The sequence below is a fragment of the Lampris incognitus genome, chromosome 21 (assembly GCF_029633865.1).
Source record: "Lampris incognitus isolate fLamInc1 chromosome 21, fLamInc1.hap2, whole genome shotgun sequence".
In the NCBI taxonomy this organism is placed as follows: domain Eukaryota; kingdom Metazoa; phylum Chordata; class Actinopteri; order Lampriformes; family Lampridae; genus Lampris; species Lampris incognitus.
The window spans coordinates 21734400-21754720 of NC_079231.1; the positions used below are offsets into that span (position 1 = coordinate 21734400).

The 20321-nt window shown below is 49.3% G+C and overlaps 1 protein-coding gene across 1 annotated transcript in view; it reads left to right on the forward strand.

The window, feature by feature from the left end:
* The window catches only part of LOC130131525 (gamma-aminobutyric acid receptor subunit gamma-3-like), a 90033-nt gene that overhangs the window by 27516 nt on the left and 42196 nt on the right, over positions 1–20321 (forward strand). The window contains exons 2-4 of the mRNA XM_056301237.1: positions 15666–15757; positions 16314–16445; positions 19455–19537. Of these exons, the coding sequence (XP_056157212.1) occupies positions 15666–15757; positions 16314–16445; positions 19455–19537 (307 nt within the window). The remainder of the gene's footprint in view (positions 1–15665; positions 15758–16313; positions 16446–19454; positions 19538–20321) is intronic.

The following is a 20321-nucleotide window of genomic DNA, read 5'->3' on the forward strand; positions in this document are numbered from 1 at the left end:
TCCAGTCCAGTGTAGCACAGTCCAGTGTAGTCCAGTCCAGTCCAGTGCAATCCAGTCCAGCGTAATCCAATCCAGTGTAGTCCAGCCCAGTGTAATCCAGTCCAGCCTAATCCAGTCCAGTGTAATCCAGTCCAGCGTAATCCAGTCCAGTGTAGTCGAGTTCAGTGTTGTCCAGTCCCGTGTAATCCAGTCCAGTGTAGTCCAGTCCAGTCCAGTGTAATCCAGTCCATCGTAATCCAGTCCAGTGTAATCCAGTCCATCGTAATCCAGTCCAGTGTAGTCGAGTTCAGTGTTGTCCAGTCCCGTGTAATCCAGTCCAGTGTAGCACAGTCCAGTGTAGTCCAGTCCAGTCCAGTGCAATCCAGTCCAGCGTAATCCAATCCAGTGTAGTCCAGCCCAGTGTAATCCAGTCCAGCCTAATCCAGTCCAGTGTAGTCAAATTCAGTGTTGTCCAGTCCTGTGTAATCCAGTCCAGTATAGCACAGTCAAGTGTAATCCAGTCCAGTCCAGCGTAATCCAGTCCGGTGTAGTCCAGTCCAGTGTAGTCCAGTCTAGTTGCAAAGGTCTGCCTCAATAATTAAAGAGCAAATTATTGAGTTCGTGACCACTGCAAGTACAGTAAAAACGCTAAAATGCATGCAAGTCAGTAGAAAACACGGGAGTCTTGTAGGAGGGACGATAGTCCAACACCAGCCGAGCTGGGTTTTTTTTTTCTTCAACTTTGCAAAGAATTACTTTTACAAAGAATGCACACATTTCCCCCCACAATGCTCTGAAATATTCATGTCTGGGAATTTCTTTTAAATCTCGGACACGTTCTCACAGCAGCAAACAGAAGAGCGACTCAGCAGATACGAACAGGCGACCTATTTCAAGTACGACTTAGTACGAGTTTTTGGACTGTTTTCCCCACCCGTATGTTTATTATGGGGGGTGGGGGGAGAGGGGGGGTTGTCAACGACTGGACCTGGCTAGTACGTCATAGTCAGGAGGAGTCATGATGTGTTAGCATCGACCTCCTGCGCAACAAAACATGTCCAGCATCCTCCCTGTATGTGCTTTCGGTGCGCGGGTTTGATTGAGCGCCAGCCATAATTGGTAAGAAGCCATCGACCCCCCCTCCCCCTCTCTCTCTCCTCCCCCCCCTCCCCCATGCAAAAATGATGAGGCCGGATAAAAAGGAATCCGTCCATCCTGACGCTGTTTGAAGCGAGCTAATTAATTTCAGCCACAGTTGTTGTGCCTCTGACATCCTCTGTCAGGGATAGTGGACTCACACCGCCGGTCCTTGACTTAGATTTGCATTCCCCTGGGGGAGTAAACACCAGGAGCGATTTAGCGTTTTTTTTTCTTTTTTCTACTACACTTTTTTTTTTTTAGAGGGGGGGTTTCCATGCTGGGCAACCACACCATGCAAAATAAAGATCCAGCACTTTTTATTTTTTTTAAACAACCACACAAATTCTGTTTAACCCAGTCCAGTCTCACACACAACATGCGTGCGTAAAGTTTGCGTTAAAGTCATATTCCATTGATTGCTAATGTTCCGTCACATGCTTGTGACGCATGTCAGCTAGTCTCATCAGCCCGCACGTGACCGACTACGTCACTTCCCAGTGAGAGCACACATGCGTGTCTGGTGTAACAGCGTGCAAACCTATTGGCTGACGCTCTGGCGCATGCGTGTTAACATTGCTGATGGAGGGCGCTGTTCAGAAAACCCACTTTGGTCATCCGGTTTAGTGCCGTTACACCAGGTGTAGGTAACCGTGTTCTGGATCCTCCGGAGGGGAGAACACTCACCCAATATCTAGGACAGACCCTCCGGAGAGGATAACACTCGAGGAGGAGGAGGAGGAGCGCGGACGCTCCGGAGGAAAGGCAGATCCTCCGGGGTGGATAACACTCACCCAGTATCTGGGAAGGCACTACATTACCTTATAAAAGAAATGAATTTAATAGATACTCGGAGTCAGCTGAACCCACCAACGAAATAATGGTCTTGTTGTTCTGGCACTTGCAAAAGAATATTCCAGAATAGATTACTTTTCTCTTTTTTTGGGGGGGTGTCAGCAGACCTGCGTAGTCATCTCGGACCGTGCCGCGGTATCCAAAAGCCGATGCGTAAATCTGCTAGGTGGAGATTGCACATAAAATGGATGCAGGACTCAACGTTTCTACAGTTTTCTGTTTTTTTTTAGGAGAACAGATTGATGTTTATTTTGAGATGAACACATGCCAGACTTGCTTCACAGCGAGGTGGGAAGACTTTAAGGCGTTTATTAGAGGCCTCGTTGGAAGCGATACGAGCAGAAGGACACACGTGGCTGGGTTTTGGTTATTGCATTAGAGATTGTTAAGCTGGTGGAGGTAAGGCCAGGGTAAGGGTATGAGGAGTGGTCAGGTGGAAAATGGACGTGGAAAATAGAAATCTGAATAATTTAGATTTGACATTTCGAAACCTGAAGGCAAAGTTTATGTTTAATTCCTACCGTTAAAGTTTATTCCGTTGCCTAGCAACACGGGGATCGCCGGTTCGAGTCCCCGTGTTACCTCCGGCTTGGTGGGGCGTCCCTACAGACACAGTTGGCCGTGTCGGCGGGTGGGAAGGACGGATGTGGGTATGTGTCCTGGCCGCTGCGCTGGCGCCTCCTCTGGTCGGCCGGGGCGCCAGTTCGGGCGCCTCCTCTAGTTGGTCGACGACGAGGAGGAGGAACTGGGGGGAATGGCGTGATCCTCACACACGCTACGTCTCCCCTGGTGAAACTCCTCACTGTCAGGTGAAAAGAAGCGGCTGGCGACTCCAAGTGTATGGGAGGAGGCATGTGGTAGTCTGCAGCCCTCCCCGGATCTAATCTGATCTGATCTGATAATTGCAATTAGGAAGATGATACATTTGGGGGCAGTAGATACATCTTGTATCAATAAGATAGTTAATATTTTTGAGGTGTGTTATAAGATCAACAGGTGTGTTATAAGATGTTATAGGTTACTTATTACAGGTCATTGTTATAAAGCATTGCCCTGTTTTATTTATTCATTTTGGGGGGCGGGGGTGCGTCAATCATGAGAAGAAAACATGATTTTCCAGGTCCGTACCAGCTCTGTCACTATGACAACAGTGGGATGGGAAACACAGGACAGATTCAGAGACAAAGAGCCGCGTCTCTGTGTCTGTGGGGGGGGGGGGGACGAGGAGGCGGGAGAGCACGTGCCAGGGATCCCAGCAGCCTTGCAGGGTTGCACGGCCAGACAGTGTTTTACAACCCAGCGTGTTTACCTTGTAAGAGACTCACACTCTGTGGTAGGTCTTGACTGACAGCTGGAAGAGGCGCGCATGCGCAATGGCAGGGGTTGCCTTTATTACTTCCACGCCCTGCACACGTTCTGCGGGGCTTTTGCAAGCACGTGCTGTTGTTGTGCGACTGCCCTCTGATTTTTGGTAGCCGTTTCGAAAGCATGGTCGCCAATAGTGAAAGTGGCTTTGCTGCTCACTAGCATTAGTAGTAGTAGTACTAGTAGTAGTAGTAGCAGTAGTAGTAGTAGTAGTAGTAGTAGTAAAAGTAGTAGCAGCAGTAGTAGTAGTAGTAGTAGTAGTAATAGTAGTAGTAACAGCAACAGCAGTAGTAGTAGTAGTAGTAATAGTAGTAGTAGCAGCAACAGCAGTAGCAGTAGCAGTAGAAGTAGTAGTAGTAGTAGTAGTAGTAGTAGTAATAATAGTAGTAGTAACAGCAACAGCAGTAGTAGTAATAGTAGTAGTAGTAGAGCAGCAGTAGTAGTAGTAGTAGTAGTAGTAGCAGCAGCATTAGTAGAAGTAGTAGTGGTAGTAGTAGTAACAGTAGTAGTAGTAGAAGTAGCAGCAGTAGTAGTAGTAGTAGCAGTAGTACTACTAGTAGTAGTAGTAGAAGTAGTAGCAGCAGTAGTAGTAGTAGAAGTAGTAGCAGTAGTAGTAGAAGTAGTAGCAGTAGTAGTAGTAGAAGAAGTCGTAGTAGTAGAGGTAGTAGTAGCAGTAGTAGTAGTAGAAGTAGTAGCAGTAGAAGTAGTAGCAGCATTAGTAGTAGTAGAAGTAGTAGCAGTAGCAGCAGTAGCAGTAGTAGTAGAAGTAGTAGTAGCAGTAGTAGTACCTGTTTCATCTGCGGGGCTCTAAAAGTCCTCCAACACTATACGACCACATAGGTCGTATACCCTCTAATTAGAACCAACAGGAGCGATTCCTAAATTAGCGCCCTCTACCGGCGGCAGGAGATATGCCTCAGATACTTTTCGCCTCTGTGCATTGTGGGTTTTTATCTACTTGTTGACATCCTTTTTATGACGCCTCATAGACAGACGTAATTATAGGTCGTAATAAGCTGCTTGTACAAACGACCTATGGGGTCGTTTTTTGGTGGAGGACAGTCTCGCGGGGCTACCGCTATTAGAAAGATGGACGAATATGGTTAACTGATGGTTGGAGGCTTGAAATTGGACACGACTCGCCGTTCCCACCACTTCTGTGTTCTACTATATCTGCTTTTTCTTTGTCCATGTACCTTTGACATGTTTTTTTCCTTAATTGTATTACGCTTGTCCTTGAGAGCCTGGATAGGTGGAGGTATGCACTGGAGAGGACAGGAATGAGGGTGAGTAGGAGCAACACGGAATACCTATGCATGAACGAGAGGGAGGACAGCGGAATGGTGAAGATGCAAGGAGTAGAGGTGACGTAGGCGGATGAGATTAAATACTTGGGGTCAACTGTCCAACGTGCAGATGAGAGGTGAAGAAGAGAGTGCAGGCAGGGTAGAGAAGCGTGTCAGGAGTGATTTGCAACAGAAGGCTGAGAGGGCAAGAGTTAAAGGGAAGGTTTACAAGACAGTTGTGAGACCAGCTATGTTGTATGGTTTGGAGACAGTGGCACTGATGAAAAGACAGGAGGAGGAGGTGGAGGTGGCAGAGTTGAAGATGATAAGATTTTCATTGGGAGTGACGAAGAAGGACGGGATTAGGAACGAGTATATTAGAGGGACCGCTCAGGTTGGACGGTTTGGGGACAAAGCAAGAGAGGCCAGATTGAGATGGTTTGGACATGTGTGGAGGAGAGATGCTGGGTATATTGGGAGAAGGATGCTGAATATGGAGCTGCCAGGGAAGAGGAGCAGAGGAAGGCTAAAGAGGAGGTTTATGGATGTGGTGAGGGAGGACATGCAGGTGGCTGGTGTGACAGAGGAAGATGCAGAGGACAGGAAGAGATGGAAACGGCTGATGTACTGTGGCGCCCCCTAACGGGAGCAGTCGATAGTAGTAGTAGTAGTAGCAGCAATAGCAGTAGTAGTAGTAGTAGTAGTAGTAGTAGGAGCAGTAGTAGTAGTAGTACTAGTAATAGCAGCAGCAGTAGCAGCAGTAGTAGTAGCAGTAGTAGTAGAAGTAGCAGCAATAGCATAGTAGTGGTAGTAGTAGTAGTAGTAGTAGTAGTAGTAGTACTAGTAGCAGCAGTAGTAGTAGTAGTAGAGGTAGCAGCAGTAGTAGTAGAAGTAGTAGTAGTAGTAGTACTAGTAGCAGTAGAAGTAGTAGTAGTAGTAGTAGTAGTAGTAATAGTAGCAGCAGCATTAGTAGTAGCAGTAGTAGTAGTAGCAGTAGTAGTAGTAGTAGCAGTAGTACTAGTAGTAGTAGTAGAAGTAGCAGTAGTAGCAGTAGTAGCAGTAGTAGTAGTAGTAGTAGTAGTAGTCCTTGAGTCTTATTTACTGGTCAGTGCAACCAAGTGAGTTATTTCTCAGTTTAACTGACTCAGCTGTATTCTGGTGCCCTGCCTGTGTATTAGTTAATGAGAACGTCACTTTTGAAAGGTATCCTTGCCCACATGTGTACTCTGTAAATTGCTCTGTTAATACTCTTTTTTTTTGTCCCACCACTATTATAATTTGTGCCGTTGCACCAGTTTTGAATTTGCTTGCTGCTGCAGAACTCGATATCTCTAGAGAACTAAATCAGGTCTCCGATCTAATACGTAACAAGGGATTGCAGAGAAGTTACACGTCACTCGGTGTAAGGACCTCGGATTTCACGAGAACTTGTGCAAGCTGAGGTGACCAGCCAAACGGAGGTGGGCGCCCAGACCCAGTTTCCCACTCCGAGGGAAATGAATAAACAGAGGAAAAAGTACGGATAAGTTTTCGAAACGATTAGGAGTAATTGCTTGTTGTCTATGTTTGTATTGTCTCTCCGTGCTTGCATTTTTTCCAGACCCCCCCCCCCCACTGTAATGTGGGCTGCCGGTTAAGCAGTGAGCTGCTGAACCTTATCCACGGTCGGGTTTCCTTAGGATCTGTGCAAATGTCGTGTTGCAAAAAAACAAATCAAACAGCTTTGATAATATCCTGTTGGCCCCGATCAGTCGGAGGAATCCGGGTGGTCGAGATTGGATCTGTCTGTCTCCCGTGCTACCAGACGTGTGCAGGGTTTAGTATGGAAATTGGTGCTCTTGGTATGTGCAGGCAACACATGGCCATACTGCATGCAACGTGCTGCACATGTATGAACGTGAGTGTGTGTGCAGAGACCTGGAGACTTCTGCCACCAGCTGATGTGCATGATGAATGACGAGTGAAAAACGTACCGTAGCTTTACCTACGGCTCTTTTCCATAAAGTAAATAACTGGGAAGCAATATTGTGGTAAAAAGGTTCAAAGACCATAAGGTTATGTATAATAAACATGCAGAAACACAAAATTATATTGTAGAGAGAGCACTGTATGGTGATATGCATGCTACCTGCAGAGAGGGAAGCCCTGTGAATTTTGCAAAAATCTTTATGCAGAGCCTGCACTCCATCCATCCATCCATTATCCCAACCTCCTAGCCTGCTCTCAGGGTCGCGAGGATGCTGGAGCCTATCCCAGCAGTCATTTAGTAAGGCCGATTCACCTGACCTACATGTCTTTGGACTGTGGGAGGAAACCGGAGCACCCGGAGGAAACCCACGCAGACACGGGGAGATAACCTGCAAACTCCACACAGAGGACGACCCGGGACGACCCCCAAGGTTGGACTACCCCGGGGCTCGAACCCCGGACCTTCTTGCTGTGAGGCGACGGCGCTAACCACTGCGCCACCGCGCCGCCGAGCCCGCACTCAACATTGCATAATACAGGTGAAAATGCACATATCCTGTATAATGGGAGGAGCCTGCAGCAGAAGCGTTGCATAATAAATAATCCCCTATGGATGCATGTTATTATCAAGTTAAGTGACTATATAGTTACTCACGTAAAATATATATGTGAGTACTTTTTTTTTGCATAAATATGGGGGTGGCACGGTGACCCAGTGGTTACCACTGTTGCCTCACAGTAAGAGGGTCCTGGGTTCGAACCCCAGGCCCTTCCAGGTCCTTTCTGTTTGGAGTTCGCATGCTCTCCCTAATGTCTGCGTGGGTTTCCTCAGGGTGCTCCGGTTTCCCCCCACCATCAAAAACACATGCATGTTGGGGATAATACTCCTGCCTGTGCCCCTGAGCAAGGCAATGGAAAGAAGAACTGGAGTTGGTCCCCGGGCGCTGCAGCTGCCCACTTCTCCTACACAATAGGATGGGTTACATGCAGAACACACATTTCATTGTAACCTGTACTGTAACGAAATAAAGCAACAAGTCATCCAACCCATACGACCACATAGGTCGTCTGTCCTCTAATACGACCCACAGGAGCGTTTCCTAAATTAGCGCCCCTACCGGCGGCGGGAGATATGCCACAGATACTTTTCTCCTCTGTGCATTGTGGGCGTCCTCTTTACAACGCCTCATAGACAGGCTAATACAGGTAAGAAGTCAGTAAATAGTGATAAAAAACAACTTGAGAACAATGGAATATGCAGAATATGTTACAGGAACTAAGATTGCTATTGGCACGACGACCGCTAGAGGTCACTTAACTTTAAAACGTAATTATAGGTCGTAATGAGCTGCTCGTACAAACGACCTATGGGGTCGTTTTTTTAATTATTATTATCTCTTTTTTTTGATGGAGGACAGTCTCAAATAGAGTGGCTTCCGGCATTCATTTTTATTACTATAACCACTTAATCCGTGTTGTACAGTAGGTGTCTGACTCTGCTGGGAAATGGCGAGGGGAGAAGCCTTCTGGTGGCTTACCTTCTGAGTATTTTTCATTTTATTTTTTATTTTTTTGCAGATGGTTTAAATATAGCATCACCTTATTAACCATAGGGTTTCCATTGAGCCAGGTCCACAGTTTAAAAAAAAACATTGTTTTGGAGGATTGTGCAGGCCTGGCATTTCAAAAGATGCATTTTGTGCAGCTCTATCCGCGACTGTGGCGCCGCACCTCTGGAGGACGTGTTAATGAGTGTTACAGGAAGGCAGGTGACGTGACAGCACCTGCACGGCGTTGTCGTAATCATGCCCCCCCCCTTCTCCTTCCGGAGGACACTTTCAGAGAGCGACAATTGATTTGGCGGAAATTGGCATTGTATTTTCTCTCCTCTCGCTGATCAACTGAAGCGTTTCTTTCCCTTTCTAGCTCGCAGAAAACCGGTGCACGATGCGAGAAGCCAAATATGTAAATGAGCCAGATCCAACTAATGAGTTTTAGTTTGCCATGGTTATTATTCCAAATAAAAAAAAACAAAAATCAGAATGACGACAAATGTGCATAAATGTGTAAATATGTTATTAATAACCCCAATACCTAATTGGTGGAGACATTATACAGCATTATTTTTCTCCCCAATTGTATCCGGCCAATTACCCCGCTCTCCTGAGCCGTCCTGGTCTCTGCTCCACCCCCTCTGCCGATCCGGGGAGGGCTGCAGACTACCACGTGCCTCCTCCCATACGTGTGGAGTCGCCAGCCGCTTCTTTTCACCTGACACTGAGGAGTTTCACCAGGGGGACGTAGCGCGTGGGAGGATCACGCTATTCCCCCCCCCCCAGTTCCCCCTCCTCCCGAACAGGCGCCCCGAGCGACCAGAGGAGACGCTAGTGTAGCGACCAGGACACGCACCCGCATCCGGCTTCCCACCCGCAGACACGGACAGTTGGGTCTGTAGGGACGCCCGACCAAGCCGGATGTAATATGGGGGTTCGAACCGACGATCCCTATGTTGGTAGTTGAGAGAATAGACCGCTATGCTACCCGGACGCCCATTATAGAGCAGTATAGAGGGGCGGTGCAGTGGTTAGCGCGGTAACCTCACAGCAAGAAGGTCCTGGGTTCGAGCCCCGGGATAGCCCAACCTTGGGGGTCATCCCGGGGTCATCCTCTGTGTGGAGTTTGCATGTTCTCCCCGTGTCTGCGTGGGTTTCCTCCCACAGTCCAAAGACATGTAGGTCAGGTGAATCACCCGTACTAAATTGTCCCTAGGTGTGTGTGTGTGTGTGTGTGTGTGAGAGAGAGAGAGAGAGAGAGAGAGAGAGAGAGAGAGAGAGAGAGAGAGAGAGAGAGAGAGAGAGAGAGAGAGAGAGTCGGGCCTGTGTGATGGTCTGGCGGCCTGTCCAGCGTGTCTCCCCGACTGCCCCCCAATGACTACCGGGATAGGCTCCGGCATCCCCGCGACCCTGAGCGCATGATAACCGGGATGGATGGATGGATGGATGGATGGATGGATGGATGGATGGATGGACGGACGGACGGACGGACGGACGGACGGATTTTACAATTATAGATGAAGTTCTTCCCAGAAACCCACTGCCGTCCCATCAGGGCTGAAGCCAAATGTGGGCCAGGTAGAACCACAGGGCAAAGAACAGAGTAATGGCGGTACTTCAAGATACGGTCCTTAAGGGTGTCAACGAACCAGACAACCCCAACAATAACCTAATCTTGCGTGTCTCCGTCCCGTGATGAAGCCTCGACACAGTCTGACGCTGTCGTCATCTCAGACCCCCACCAGGACCAGTCGAGTGCGTCTCTCCCCCGTGTTTCTGACGGAATAGACCCTCAATAACGGGGTCAACGAGGCACCTTAGTCAAGCCAATTTTATTTGCAAAGCCCAATATCACAGATTACACATTTGCCTCAAGGGGCTTTCCCCGCTTTTCTCCCCAATTGTATCCGGCCAATTACCCCACTTTTCCGAGCCGCCCCGGTCTCTGCTCCACCCCCCCCCCCTCTGCCGATCCGGGGAGGGCTGCAGACTACCACATGCCTCCTCCGACACACGTGGAGTCGCCAGCCGCTTCTTTTCACCTGACAGTGAGGAGTTTCACCAGGGGGACGTAGCGCGTGAGAGGATCACGCGCTACGTCCCCCCCCCCTCCGGGAACAGGCGCCCTGACCGACCAGAGGAGGCGCTAGTGCATCCGTCTTCCCACCCGCAGACGCGGCCAATTGTGTCTGTAGGGACGCCCGACCGGGCCGGAGGTAGCGCGGGGAATCGAACCGGTGATCCCCGTGTTGGTAGGCAACGGAATAGACCGCTACGCCACCCGGACTAGGATAACATAATTATAACGGAATTATAAAATATATGACGATTGTGATGAGGAGGATTCCAAGCAGGGTCCATATGCCACCGGGACGGTCCAGGACCCGAGCCACGCGACCTCCATCACCATTAGAAATAAATAAATAAATTGTCACACATCTCAATGACAGAAGAATATAGGATGACGGCATTATATGGATTTATAAGATATATAAAAAGAAAATACGATGAGGAAGATGCCAAGCAGTACCCAGGTGGCGAGCACCGTCACCATGGAGACCCGAGAGGAGGAGAGGCTGCATGTGCACACAAGGGAGACTCACATCACACCATTCACACACAGAAAAACATAAAGGAGAAGACATCATTCAGAGAGAGAGAGAGAGAAAAGACATGTGAGACAAGAGAACAGCTTGACACAGAGCACGCGGAGGGCTACGACGATCATAACACGCCCCCTACTGGTCGTGTGCGGTATTCAGACCCTTGCTCAACTCTGCCGCCGCCGGCGGGGAATCTATGAGTCGTGATGCGCCTCATGGTAGTTCGCTGAAGGGTGAGGGAGTCAACACCTCGACCCCTCCCATTCCGGGCGGCACGGCGGCCCAGCGGTCAGCGCCCTTGCCTCGCAGCAAGAAGCTCCTGGGTTCGAGTTCCAGGTCCCTTCCGTGTGGTGTTTGCATGTTCCCCCCGTGTCTGCGTGGGTTTCCTCCTCCGGGTGCTCCGGTTTCCTCCCGCCATCCAAAAGACGTGCATGTTAGGGTTGATACTCCTGCCCGTGCCCCTGAGCAAGGCAGTGGAGAGAAGAACTGGAGTTGGTCCCCGGGTGCTGCAGCTTCTCACTGCTCCTGTACAATAGGATGGGTTAAATGCAGAGAACACATTATTTCATTGTAAGAATACAATTCGTTGTAACAATGCAGTGACAAAATGAAGCGGCTTTCTTTCGTCCTTCCTTCCTTCTGTTTAGTAATGCTTTACACCGCCTTGCTCCAAAGCATTAATTAATTCTCACCCCATGACAATGACTATCATTGTCATCCCTTCAGCAACAATAACGAGATTATGGAGGAGAGCAGTGACACATTTGGGGTACTAGCTGAGGCAGGTTTGTAGCAGAAGTTAGTTGGGGGGGATTACACATTTGGGGTACTAGCTGGGGCAGGTTTGTAGCAGAAGTTAGTTGGGGGGGGTTACACATTTGGGGTACTAGCTGGGGCAGGTTTGTAGCAGAAGTTAGTTGGGGGGGTTACACATTTGGGGTGCTAGCTGGGGCAGGTTTGTAGCAGAAGTTAGTTGGGGGGGGTTACACATTTGGGGTACTAGCTGGGGCAGGTTTGTAGCAGAAGTTAGTTGGAGGGGGTTACACATTTGGGGTACTAGCTGGGGCAGGTTTGTAGCAGAAGTTAGTTGGGGGGGTTACACATTTGGGGTGCTAGCTGAGGCAGGTTTGTAGCAGAAGTTAGTTGGGGGGGGGGTTACACATTTGGGGTACTAGCTGGGGCAGGTTTGTAGCAGAAGTTAGTTGGGGGGGTTACACATTTGGGGTGCTAGCTGAGGCAGGTTTGTAGCAGAAGTTAGTTGGGGGGTTACACATTTGGGGTACTAGCTGGGGCAGGTTTGCAGCAGAAGTTAGTTGGAGGGGGTTACACATTTGGGGTACTAGCTGGGGCAGGTTTGTAGCAGAAGTTAGTTGGGGGGGTTACACATTTGGGGTACTAGCTGGGGCAGGTTTGTAGCAGAAGTTAGTTGGGGGGTACACATTTGGGGTGCTAGCTGGGGCAGGTTTGTAGCAGAAGTTAGTTGGGGGGGTTACACATTTGGGGTACTAGCTGAGGCAGGTTTGTAGCAGAAGTTAGTTGGGGGGTTACACATTTGGGGTACTATCTGGGGCAGGTTTGTAGCAGAAGTTAGTTGGGGGGGTTACACATTTGGGGTACTAGCTGAGGCAGGTTTGTAGCAGAAGTTAGTTGGGGGGGTTACACATTTGGGGTACTATCTGGGGCAGGTTTGTAGCAGAAGTTAGTTGGGGGGGATTACACATTTTGGGTACTAGCTGGGGCAGGTTTGTAGCAGAAGATAGTTGGGGGGGGGATTACACTACCAGAACATTCTCTCCCACCATTGGTCCAAATTAAGTCTGATTGGGATGTCTCATCTTGTTGACTACCTTAAAAGATAAATGTGCCAGAATTGGGGGCGTCCGTTGCCTACCAACATGGGGATCGCCAGTTCGAATCCCCGTGTTTCCTCCGCCTTGGTCGGGCGCCCCTACGGACACACTTGGCCGTGTCTGCAGGTGGGAAGGCGGATGTGATTATGTGTCCTGGTCGCTGCAGCAGCACCTCCTCTGGTTGGTCGGGATGCCTTTTTGGGGGGAGGGGGTGGGGACTGAGGGGAATCGCGTGATCCTCCCACGCGCCACGTCCCCCTGGGGAAACTCCTCACTGTCAGGTGAAAAGAAGCGGCTGGCGACTCCACATGTATGGGAGGAGGCACGTGGTTAGTCTGCAGCCCTCCCCGGACAGCTCGGAAGAGTGGGGGGGTAATTGGACGGGTACAATTGGGGAGAAAAAAAAGGGGGTGGTAGGGGAATGCCGGAATATCCTCTCCCGTGCAGCCAGGCTAAGACAGATGCAGTCGTTTATATTTTATATCTTTACGGTGGGAAGCTGTGTAAAATTCAGCCGGGGACAGGAGGCGACTGGTTTGTTAAGCCTGAATATTTCAAGGCCCCCCGGATGAAATATTTACACCCAAAATATGAACCTGCTACTCCCCGGTCTCAGACTCGGCGTTGGATTTCCCCCAGCAGGGGGGGGGGGCGCGTTAAGTTCGAGTAGATCATCTCACCTGCGTGTCCCTTCCGTAGCGTTTACGTCAATATCCGGGATAAGTAATGGACCTCTCTGATTAGCCTTCAGGCCCTGACTTCGAACGAGGCCCCCTGGGGAATTTTCCACAAGCCTCCGCAGTTAATTTCGACTGAATATCCCGGAACTCCCCGGGTCATTGTTTGGATTTAATGGCTATGAATAATGGATCCGCTTCAGTGCCTTGTCTTGTAGACGTATTATCCGAAAGGACACAGTGGCCAAAAAAAGAGAAAACCCTAAAAACCCCCACCAGGGGAAAGCCCCGAGAGTTCATTCCCTGCCGGCCGTAATTCGCGACTCCTCGTCCCGGGCGCGTCGAATAATGGAGGCGTTTCCTCCTGCGTCGGCATCCGTGCCGTTATCCCCCCCCCCCGAAAGGTTGAGGAGGCTCTGCGTGACGGGGGAGACGGAGAGCCGAGGCTACGGGTGCGTCGGGAAGGTTAGATGCCATCTCTCGGTTGCCGTGAAAAGGTCACAAAGTCGCCCAGTCGGCGCCTGGCGTCGATAGGAGAACGCGTGAGACGGCACGGAGGCGCGCTCCGCATGTCAATGTGAGGCGCTGTTGCGCCCATGCAGGGCGTATCAGTAGATTATGTCACACTATGTACGACCTTAGAGACGTTTTTGGGTTTTTTTTTTCATATTTGCAGCGCTGTTTTGCACAACACGAATCCCGCCTTACTCCTGCACCGTGGCGTGAGATGCTGATATCCGCTGTGGCGCTGGAACCAGAGCGCACCAGCTAGATAAACAGACGTCTTGCAAAATAACACGCTTCCCCCCCCCTCTCTCTCTCTTTTGAGAGCAACAGATATTTCCTCTGTACCGGTGCCATCAAGATATTTTTGAACCGTAATTGTACTTGGCGAATGATGTGGTTCTGCTCGCTGAGTTTCATAAAAAGCGAAGTTCTTCCAGTAATACCTTTGACGATAAGGAAGGGGGTGTTCGTAGCTGGACTGAAATAACATGTTGAGGACGTCTGCATGTGATCCGGTGTTATGTGATTTGCATATGCAAAGCATAATGTGCACATGGCGGTGGCCTGTGAGTCTTGCTGAAGACTGTCTGTCTGTCTGTCTGTTTGTTCTGATTGTTTTCTTTTTTTCTTCTTTTACATGGTTATAAATCCATGGATATAAACCAGTCGCAGTGGTTAGCGTGGTCGCCTCACAGCAAGAAGCTCCTGGGTTCGAACCCCGGGGTTGTCCAACCTTGGGGGTCGTGCCGGGTCGTCCTCTGTGTGCAGTTTGCATGCTGTCTGAGTGGGTTTCCTCCAGGTGCTGCGGTTTCCTCCACGGTCCAAAGACATGTAGGTCAGGTGAATCGGCCGTACTGAATTGTCCATAGGTGTGTGTGTGTGTGTGTGTGTGTGTGTGTGTGTGTGTGTGTGTGTGTGTGTGTGTGTGTGTGTGCGTGTGTGTGTGTGTGTGTGTGTGTGGGCCCTGTGATGGCCTGGCCGTCTGTCCAGGGTGTCTCCTCTCCTGACTGCTGGGATAGACTCCAGCGTCCCTTGACCCGAATTCGGATAAGCGGCTTGGATGATGGAAATCGATACTGCATGAAATTGATATCGAGCTCAAACAAGCAACATATAGGGGAGTCAGGGTAGCATGGCAGTCCGTTGCCCACCAACACTGGGCTCACCGGTTCGAATCCCCGTGTTGCCTCCGGCTTGGTCGGGCGTCCCTACTGACACAATTGGCCGTGTCTGCGGGTGGGAAGCCGGACGTGGGTATGTGTCCTGGTTGCTGCACTAGCGCCTCCTCTGGACGGTCAGGACACCTGTTCGGGGGGGGGGGTATAGCGTGATCCTCCCTCGCACTATATCCCCATGCTGAAACTCCTCACTGCCAGGCGAAGAGAACCGCCTGGCGACTCCACATGTATGGGAGGAGGCATGTGGTAGTCTGCAGCCCTCCCCGGATCGGCAGAGGGGGTGGATCAGTGACCGGGAAGGCTTGGAAGAGTGGGGCAATTGGCCACATACCATTCGGGAGGGGGAAAAGGGGGGGGGGGTACAAAAAAAAGAAAAAGCACAATATATATTCCCTTTGCTTCCCTTACCTTAACTTCTAACAGGGTCAACACAGTTTCGTGCACATACTTCATTTCTGCTAAATTCATCAGAATCGTTCACCATTTCTTTCTCTTTTCCTTCCCTCTCTTCCGATGCATGAAGCGGAACTGCCAGATCAGTATTTGCATAACCTTCATGCGGTGCTTCCTCACATCGTCCTTCTCTCTCTCTCTCTCTCTCTCTCTCTCTCTCTCTCTCTCTCTCTCTCTCTCTCTCTCTCTCTCTCTCTCTCTCTCTCTCTCTCTCTCTCTCTCTCTCTCTCTCTCTCTCTGTTTTTGTCTGACAGGAATATCAGATCGATATCATCTTTGCCCAGACCTGGGTGGACACCCGGCTGCGGTACAACAGCAGCAGCATGCGGATTTTGACCCTCAACAGGTACGTCACCGGCCCCGAGGCCCTGTGGTCATGCTGACTGTATCATTGTGCAAAAGTACTTCTGATGAATATATTAGAATTGTGTCCCCAGAAGCCATTTAGTCAGGGCTAACCACCTGATGCCAGCTTGCCCCCATCCCCACCACCACCACCTAGTGCTGCAGACACACCCTGTGCAGCAGTCACATGATGTTCACTGCCCATCGGTCAGTATGGAAGATCACATAAGTATTGTGATTTTGTTACTACCGGCCTCAGGTCAGTGTTTAATTCAGAACTGACCGCAGTGGCTTTTATATCCGCCCAGATATCCTTTGGTCTCGACACGTCAAACAATGGCTGTCCAGATCGACAAAGACCCGTAGTTAAGCAGCTGAGTGGGTCTCTATGGTCTTGTTTTTCTTTGCTCAGCTATGATGTGTTGTAGTGTTGGGAAGTGAACGCGTCTTAGAGAAAACCGAAAGGCAGGACCAAAGTACATGCGACTCTTACGCGTCCCATTTTCCTCTCCTCTCCCGCCCTCGTCACCCACCCGTCTCCGTCTCCCTTCCAACAGCAACATGGTTGGACTCATCTGGCTTCCCGACACCATCTTCAGGAACTCCAAGAACGCCGACTCTCATTGGATTACCACCCCCAATCAGCTTCTGAGGATCTGGAACAACGGGAAGATACTCTACACACTTAGGTACCAAAACCCTATATTGTACTTACACCTGGAAAGGTCAAATCTGCGCTCTATTCTGTTGCCTACCAATACAGGGATCGCCAGTTTGAATCCCCGTGTTACCTCCGGCTTGGTCTGGCGTCCCTACAGACACAATTGGCCGTGTTTGCGGGTGGGAAGCCGGATGTGGGTATGTGTCCTGGTCGCTGCACTAGCGCCTCCTCTTCTCGGTAAGGGCGCACGTTCAGGGGGAGGGGGAACTGGGGTGGGGGGCGTAGCATGCTCTCCCACTTGCTCTGTCCCCCTGGTGAAACTCCTCGCTGTCAGGTGAGAAGAAGTGGCTGGCGACTCCACATGTATGGGAGGAGGCGTGTGGTAGTCTGCAGCCCTCCCCGGATCGGCAGAGGGGGTGGAGCAGCGACCGGGATGGCTCGGAAGAGTGGAGTAATTGGCCAGGGACAATTTGGGAGCAAAAGGGGGAAAAAAATCCCGCCCCCCCAAAAAGAAAACAATAAAATAAAATGTTCAGAGAACCAGTGATTTAAACCTACAAAGGCAAACTGGACAATTCTTACTGTGACTTTTTTTGTAAGGCCCCAAAAAAAGTCACTCAGTAGGTACTTGAAATCCAATGATCCCGTTTTAAAACCTAATTTCATCAGTTACACATACGGCGTGGTTTTGTTTATTTATTTGTGTACATGTCTGGGATGCATTGGCTCAAAGCAGGGCTGTCACTGTGCTCAACATGATATTTTTTCTCTTAGCATGGCAAGTTGTTTGGGGGGGAAATGGTTTTCGGTGTAAAAATGTGATCCTTGCTCGCATGAAAAAAAAAATGTGTGAATAATGTATATTAAACTCACGTTCCCCTGAGATGAGGCATAAAACACACCTTCAGGTTACCATGTTCATGTATCTGACAGCACCACGGTGGAAGAATTGGGGCTATTCAGGCAAGCATGTGAGCCGTGTGTGTGTGTGTGTGTGTGTGTGTGCTTGAAGCTAGTAAAAAAAGACTAGGGGGGAGGGGGAAAGGCTGCTCACTGACACCAGAGTTTTTTTAGAGAAAGAAAAAATGATAACGTTCAATCTGATTTTAACATTGCTAATATTTCCTCTGATTCATCAGTCTACTCTCCCTACCATCTAGCCTGATTTCTCCTCGATCTCTCCGCACAATCTCATTGACACCATATCCCATATGTGCCTGTCCTCCTGTCCTTTAGATGTAATCCTCCCAAATTCTTTACAGAGGTCCCGCCTACCCTGGGCCTTCTCTCCATTATTAATCTTTCGCTCACCTCCGGCTGTGTTCCTGATGGGTTTAAGATGGCGAGAGTCCAACCTATTTTAATAAAAACCTGCCCTTGAGACTGTTTAATACTCTTCTGGCTGCACCGATTGGAGTTTATTTGAAGCTGCAACTGGCAACCTGGACGAACTGACACTGTGACATCTTAGATAAGATTCTGTGAAGATGTGTGTGTCTACCAAGACCTTCTGCACACATACATCAATAACAAGCCATGGTTCACGGCCAAACTAAGAGAACTTCAACAGGCCAAGCAAGACGCCTACAGTAGTGGGGATAGAGCCCTTTACAAGCAGGCCAGAAATCCACTGACAAAGAAGATCAGAGTGGCTAAAAGAAGCTACACCGAAGAGCTGAGAAACCGGTTTCCAGCCAATGACCCTGTGTCAGTGTGGAGGGACCTGCAAGACTTCACAAACTACATAAGACCACCCCCACCCCCCCATGCTGAGACAAACAAAGACCTAGCTAACGACCTGAATGTCTTCTAATGCAAATCTGAGAGAGACAAATTCATACCCCTCTCCCACTCCACCGCAATGACAACAGCCCCCGTCACACCTCTGGCAACCCCCTACTCTCCCTCCCTGATACTCCGGCTGCACTCCAGATACATGTGGAGGATATGAGCTGGCTTTACCAGAGACAGAAGATCAGGAAAGCACCTGGTCCAGATGATGTCTCCTCATCATGTCTTAAAGCCTGTGCCGAACAACTGGCTCCAATCTTCAGGTAGATTTTCAACAGATCTCTGGAGCTGTGTGAGGGCCCCTCCTGCTTCAGACACTCCGCCATCATCCCGGTCCCAAACAAACCCTCCATCAAAGGACTGATTGACTACAGGTCTGTCACTCTCATGTCTGTGGTTATGAAGAATGTCAGACGACTGGTGTTGGCCCACCTGAAGAACATCACAGACCTGTTTGCCTACTAGGCCAACAGGTCTGTGGATGATAGAGTCGACATAGGACTGCACTATATCTTGCAACACCTTGACTGCCCAAGGAGATATGCAAGGATCCTGTTTGTGGACTTAAATCAACTGTCTGGTATTTTCTTACCTGGGTTATTGAACATGCATTAAGACCATAGATTGGACATTTGTCTGTGATTGTCAAGCTGGGAAGATTTTGTGAAAAGAGGAAAGTTAATATACTACAGTGCAGCAGCAATTAGTTATCTATCTATATAACGTATACTTTGACTTGACTTTTTCTGTCAGTTGAAAAAGTTACTTCTGAAGTTTATCCCTGTGTATTCTGGGTCATGTGCTGTTTTGGCTTGACCGGTGATCCCAAATCGGTGCTGCTGTTTTTAGAGCCTCTCCGCCAATGGGCTCTGACCTATAAGTGCACACTGCCCATGTAAAAAGATGTCAGATGATGATGATTAAGCAGTTCTGTCATTTCCAGGGATTTTGCACATCAACAAAGCAGCCGAGTGTGATCCGGTGCCATCTGTTTTCAGCCCGCTGTCTCTTATACTGCGGCACAAATGTACAGCCTGTGAAATGAGCAGTAATGAACACCGTGCACTCGCACCATGTGCTGCGAAGAGCAAGAAATTAAGCATTCACGCCACCAGTGGCACTGTGGGAATATCTAGAATGTGTCAAAAAAAGTGCCGTTGTCTTGATAACTCATTCTTCCTCTGTTCTTTCTTCTTGTCTCTTCTCTCTCTCCCCCCCCCCTCTCTCTCTTTTTCCCCCCTTCCAGGATGACCATCAACGCAGAGTGCCAGCTGCAACTCCATAATTTCCCGATGGACGAGCACTCCTGTCCTCTCGTCTTCTCCAGCTGTGAATATTGGCAATAACTTACGCATGCATGCACATTTGGACACAGGCATGCTATACAGGCCTGCAAGGACACAGACCCTCCACTCAATACACACTACTACTACTACTACTACTACTTTCGGCTGCTCCCGTTAGGGGTCGCCACAGCGGATCATCCGTCTCTATTTGTACACAGAAGTGCACAAATACAGACAGAGACAGACACTCACACATGTGTGCACAGATGAGACTGTCCTCCACCAAAAAACGACCCCATAGGTCGTTTGTACAAGCAACTTGTTACGACCTATAGTGACGTTTTAAGCTACTTCCTCGCGCTCCTCCATCATTATAACACGTTTCTTCCCCTGTAACAATAAGCGATCTCCTTCCATAATCTCTCGTGAGAAGGAATATTAATAAAAGCAAACTTTAATGTCACATAGTGGTTATAGTGTCCACGCTAGCTGACTTTCTAACTTGTGGCTAACGTTAAGTTAGCTCTTATGACGTCATTCATAGGTAAACACGCTGCCAATAGCAATCTTAGTTACTACACTAGACGGCGAAACAACACAAAAACGCACCGGCTACATATTCTATTGTTCTCAAACTGATTTAAAGACCCACAATGCACAGAGGCGAAAAGTATCTGTGGCATATCTCCTTCCACCGGTAGGGGCGCTAATTCGGGAAACGCTCCTGTGGGTCGTATTAGAGGACAAGCGACCTATGTGGCGGTATGGGTTGGAGGTCTTGTTGGCAGAGACACACAGATCCACTCAGTTGTGATGTATTTCAGGGC